Source organism: Varroa jacobsoni, unplaced genomic scaffold (genome assembly GCF_002532875.2).
Source record: "Varroa jacobsoni isolate VJ856 unplaced genomic scaffold, vjacob_1.0 scaffold_61, whole genome shotgun sequence".
Lineage (NCBI taxonomy): Eukaryota > Metazoa > Arthropoda > Arachnida > Mesostigmata > Varroidae > Varroa > Varroa jacobsoni.
Window position 1 is genome coordinate 219,603 of NW_019212963.1, and position 5,696 is coordinate 225,298.

The following is a 5,696-nucleotide window of genomic DNA, read 5'->3' on the forward strand; positions in this document are numbered from 1 at the left end:
CATTAAATATATAATTACCACGTTCTGTTAATGAAAAAAGCCATTCCTATTCCTTATCTCGCATATATTCCATTATTGAAACGAGCTGGAGGAACTTTATTTCGACAAAAATAACACCGAATACCTGCTGATTTTATGCCTAAACACATCATAATATTACGCTGCATAACTTTATTACGCGATATATATATAGAGTTCTACCGATTCACTGCTTTAGTGATAACTTTATAGCCTGCAAGCATCAAAATAGAAGTCCTTGAGCATTTTAGGTACCAACAAAACATCTGCATGAGTACACAGCACTGCATTAGCTTTAACAGGTGTACATATATTTAGCTCGGCATAATTAAAACTGGGACTTGCATTGAGATGTACTAACCAGTTTAGGATCAGTCTAGGTTAAATTTTTAATATACGTTTAATATATAAATTATATATATAAATATAGATATAAAAAATGTATATATATATATATATATATATTTCTCGCCGAACTTAAAATTTACATGTAAATTATGTAAATTTTAAGTTCGGCGAGAAATGTCTCGTCCAGGGATCATCTTTGGGTCGATAGTTTAGCGCATACTAATATAGAAACACGTTATGCTCTTGAACTAGCCCGATCGATCGCAGCTATACTACGTCTATAAAAAATAATTTATTATACAATCTTTGCAAATGGTTTCTAACCTGTCAATAGTAAGCACAGGAAATGGGCAGAAGTTGTTGAATATAATATTTAATTTATTATTGCAAGGTGTTTTTCATTACCTACACACATATCAATACGCCATTATCGAAGTATGAACGTATTTCCTATGAACGTTCAAAAAAATCTCTGTATCTGTGCTAACGATAATAAACGAGATCACATCCATTATACACTAGATAATAAAAATAATCTTTCGGTCATCATTCAGAATCTGGCGCTGCACAAAATCTATATAACACTTTACTTTTTCAACCGTTTCGACTTTTCTAAGTTTCGATAGACGATCCTATAAAGGCCACTTTTGAGGCATTCTATGATATAAAAGTTAAGTACATGAAGGTATCGATTATAGAAAAATGCCACTTTCGAATATTATATACAATATACAGGCTAAAACTACCCTATTACTGCTTATTACCCTATTAGTAAAGGAGATAATACACTGCCATCGGATGTGACACTTGGTTAAATATCTGCATAGTATGTACAGAGTATTGAATGTTCTCGCTAATGATAAATTTTCACAAATGAGTAACGTACAATGTCGCTAGATCGATCGTATAAGCTCGCCTTTGTTCTACGTACAGATAAAACTGAAAACTGATTCATTACGTGCACGCAGTGTTCCTGCTTATCTTATGCATGTATATTTGCGTATAGCAAGTATCGTATGTACATCGACTAGAGGGGACGTGATAGCGGTAATCTTACATGATCTTTTGACGCCTTCAAAAGTGATCTCTACACATGCATTTCGTATGTCTCTCGTGCTCAGAGTTTTTATCGTATGAGCTTCGCATAATACTGTCCATATGCACAAATAACACCCCAGATGATCTGTGTTCATCGTCGTTGTACTAATAGCATTTCTATTACTGGATTTTCTATGGTTGGCGTTTCCAAAGTCGACTCCCAATAGCATCTCAATGTCAACTGAACAGGTCTGGTGATACGATAATGTCCGAAGGGAGTGTTTTATTTTTGCTTGTAAAAAATGTTGCCTATCTTGATCCAACACCAGTTCTTGAGATGGGTGTATCGTTAACGCTAAAAAAAATGGATGCAACTACTGATGAGAACTGATAATGCTCCGCTAACGGCTGCAAGTGACTTCGTGCAGACAGCTGAAGATCGCGATTTCCTCCGTCTCGACCACTGGAAGTCATCGGCGAGGGTTCGCAACTGCAGACCAATCATACGCCACTTATATATATCTTCTTGAAGTCTTTTGCAGGGGCAAGCCGCGTGATCACCCGAACCTAGACGATCTTCACTTCGATCGGATCGGCAAGAGCATAACCACTCGGTACATCTGCAAAGGTAGAATAGACTCGCAAGTTAAGAAAAAAATGAAAATCCAAAACACGATTTAAGAGATTGCGTTTACTAAAAAACACTTCGTGTTGAGTGGAATCAAAACGATTTCAAACATATTATGAGTCGAATGGTTACGTTGGGTCACAGCCCATTCTTATGGAGTTTGTGTCCAACGTTGCGATGAAATAACAATGTGTTTAATAAAACTCAAACTCGAATGAGGGCATTATCAAGCCTTATTGGCAACTTGATTTCTAATAGACACAGTTTTATTAGTACGGTAACACACAATAAAGCAAAGTACATTTTAACATCAGAACGAGTATAGTCTAACCGCTCTCTAATTATCTGGCTAAGAGATATTCGCCTTCAAATAACCCGCGCATATTTAAAAAAAGTCAGCTCTACGAACAAACTATACTTTACGTCAACGACAAATTAAAACTGACCTATTCAGATCGTTCCAGGGCGTCTCGCCTTGTTGATTTGGTAGCTCGGCCTGTGGCGATGAGTTCATCATAACGCAAAGTTTTGAACGGGCGAACGGCTGACTGGGCACGCACATAATATCCTGACGGCCAAAACCACGTTATACCACCAGCAAGATCGAAGTGATTTTTTCCGTCGGAGTAGATAGGAAGGACGCACTAATTAATATATGCGTTCCTACCTCACTTAACAGTAATAATAAGGAAAACGTTTCGTAAGCACTTAAAAACCACAAACTTTTGCTGTTTGTTCAATGCCTTTCTTTTTTCACTTGAAATAGTTCTTTCACTAAATTTTTCGCTATGTTGCCACTACCAATATAATAATAGATCGATTAAGCGTTTCGCGCGCGGTCACTATCTGACGTGTTAGTTATCTCACAACTCGTTGTACCCCGTTGTTTATGACTACATCTACTGAAGATACGGATGAACACCTGAACCTTATAAAGGCGGCCCGTTCTCACCCGATGGGTGATCTCTCCTATAGCCGGGGCTGACCCTCTCCACTTACAGGCGCTCAAGATAAGCGCCGCCCCCCAAAGTCTCAACTCCGAGAGAAAACGTGACACAACAACAACAGGACAATAACAGACAAAACAACAAGGAACAGATGCACACGTAAATCGACGAACAGTTCGGGCAGTCATATCCGAACCGGATAGCGGTACCGATTCGGAACTACCATTCTGCCACCCAATAAGCGACCTATCTGGCGGAACTAAATTTGCCCTAACATGACAGAACAAGACAGGACTTTTCGCCGAATACTGCCAACCAACCTAGGTACCGTCGTGCTTCGCTAGGAAATCCGACCTAGAGCTTTTTGTACCTCAAACCAATTCTGACGACCAATCTGAAATGTGGGAATAATAGTTTTTTCAACAAAATTCCATCTGATGAGTCCATATGGCAAAAAGTATTCTTAAGTAGGGTACCGGTTGCAAACAAGATTTACCTTCTACGTAACCACAGATGAATGGCAGCCGATGTTTGATAGGAATAGAATATAGCTGATAAAATACTCGTTCTTAAAAAAAGGACGTTTATCTTGATTTCAACGTATATTATATGCTGAGTCAATTTCATTACAGTTAACAACAGGGATAGATCGTTGTCAGTTATATAAAATACGTAGTCTCTGCACGTATCGTGTGATGCTGTCTGTCAAGTCAAGTACGGCCTTTTGCGAATCCTGTTTGCAAAGCGCCATCTTATCTTAATAATTTAGATTATTAGGCGCCCACACATATCGTTGGAACATCGTGAGTGTGGCTGTAAGCTTTCTCGCCATGCCATGTTAACTGGATAATTATCTTTTACGTATTTTAAGACAAAGTATGAAACATCCACAGTGAATCAAACAGCAAATCCTGTGTTGATCTTTTCTCCGAATCGCATATCGCTGGGTTTAAACATTAAGCTCAACTGTCATGAACGTATTGCAGCGTCAGCCCTTTAAGCCCAACAAAAGCCTAGCCCCATGACCGGTTCCATGGACTCTTGAGGGACAGTAACGGTTCGTACATTGAAATAATGGTTTCACGAAATGCGTATCAATGCATGTTTCCGAGCGCATAAAAAGAAAGCAGACGGCTTTCATCAAATCTGACCTCGTTTAATTCAAGCGAAGGGTTGTTATCCAGAATTTCTGCCATGGGCCTGGCACTGTTCTATGCAAGATAATTCGGTCCTTTTCCCGGTGCGTGGTTCTGCTTGTGTCGAACGCTCAAACAGTTGATCTCTTTGAGGTCAAAATTGTTTTCTCACATAGTTCGACATTCTTTCAGCTACACATTAGTGATTAATATGAAATGTATAAGGATCTCAAGTCAGTTGCCAGAAGCGCAGGTCTCTCTTTAACATGTGAATCATTAGGAATTTTTTGGTCGATCCTCGACCTGGAGTGCGCCACCATTTTGTCTCTGGGGGTACTTTGCTTGGTTATTACGGAAGTCGTGAGATGATTACCTTGAACCACATTCGTTCAGATATTCTTCGGATCTAACTATGGACAATTCGGTGCCCAACGTTGCTTCTGGCAATGCAGCCTTTATATATACGTTGTTGTATATGTGCAGCTTCTAGGTAGGGAACATTTCTCCAGTCTAACAAGTAACATAGCATTGTAACCTCCTGTTATCGCGATTGCCTATTAAACTTGAAGACACGTGGCAGGTTAGGTTCCAAACCGGAAAAGGACACATTCAGTTTCGGGCACGTAGCCAACGGCCTGAAGGAACGCTTCATCCAGACGTAAAGCTAAAAACGTTTACTTCCTGTATTTTCTTGTTAGGACAGACGACGATATTAATAAACCCATTTAAAAGCAATTACTATTGGGAACTTAGGTTAGCACGATCATATAATTTTTTTGTCCTGTCTTCAAATCGAGTTAGCCACAGTTAAAATGATCACAATCTGCTGGGTAAAAAAGAATTCGTGTACAAGACTGGGTCAGTTTGTATACGCTAACTGGGTTAGACACGGCGACGCTCTGATTCCTAGTCCCCGACGCTACTGCCTAGTTTGTTGCACGACCATCCCGTTAGATACTTTAATGCTGTGAAGATCGCGTTCAGTTGGAGTAGCTGAATACATAACGTTCTGTAGACTTACGTAGTACACATCTTTGAGTAGATACGCTATTTAGCAGACCGATAGTACTAGAGGCACGAGAGATATCCGAACCTATTATATAATCAAAAAAATATAAATGTTGTACGTTATACGATCAGTCACACATGTTTTACAACTAGAAATCGACTAGTATTTCTACTTGTGAGAGTGGCATACAATTCATAGGCAAGATAAGTGTCCTACGAACGCATAAATATCGAAATGCGAAATACGTACATGCTTGAAACTGCAAATCTTTAGCTTACTTTTTGCTGATAGTTAGTTCGTGCGTTTCTTCAGGGGGTAGATGATCTACCCCGCGTCTATCATCCCTTACGAACTAACTTGTGGCCGATGCTGTAGACAGATTCCGACGAACCGCACGAAAAAGAAGACTTCGATCGGAAGAAACCAACTACTCCCGGCGATTTCGGCCTGCCGCTCAGCTACGAGCGTTTTCATTTTGTGTAAAATCGCTATCAAACAAGTTAGGACAAGTACTGACCCGTCAGCCATCGGTTGAGAGGTGAACTGTCGCCCCGTTCATTCACTCTACACAC

General features: G+C 39.7%; 1 protein-coding gene across 2 annotated transcripts; it reads right to left on the reverse strand.

The window, feature by feature from the left end:
* Nucleotides 1–723: 723 nt before the first annotated feature.
* Nucleotides 724–5,493, reverse strand: LOC111261411 (uncharacterized). 2 transcript variants are annotated; one of them, XR_015311492.1, is made up of 3 exons: nt 5,137–5,493; nt 2,479–2,600; nt 724–2,024 (listed from the first exon to the last, which is right to left on the reverse strand). XR_015311492.1 is itself a non-coding variant. In XM_086968684.1 (2 exons), the coding sequence occupies exons 1-2, from the start codon at nt 2,592–2,594 to the stop codon at nt 1,760–1,762; spliced, it is 381 nt and encodes a 126-aa protein (XP_086824810.1). In that variant the 5' UTR covers nt 2,595–3,814; the 3' UTR covers nt 724–1,759. The 2 variants fall into 2 exon arrangements, 1 of the variants encoding a protein (XP_086824810.1); XM_086968684.1 differs by lacking the exon at nt 5,137–5,493 and having other exon boundaries at nt 2,479–3,814.
* Nucleotides 5,494–5,696: the final 203 nt, after the last annotated feature.

Bases quoted from the DNA above. Each gene is read 5' to 3' on its own strand.
- LOC111261411 (XM_086968684.1), bottom strand. From the start codon at position 2,594: ATGTGCGTGCCCAGTCAGCCGTTCGCCCGTTCAAAACTTTGCGTTATG. The intron at 2,025-2,478 runs GTCAGTTTTAAT...CTACCTTTGCAG, and splicing joins CCCTGGAACGATCTGAATAG to ATGTACCGAGTGGTTATGCT.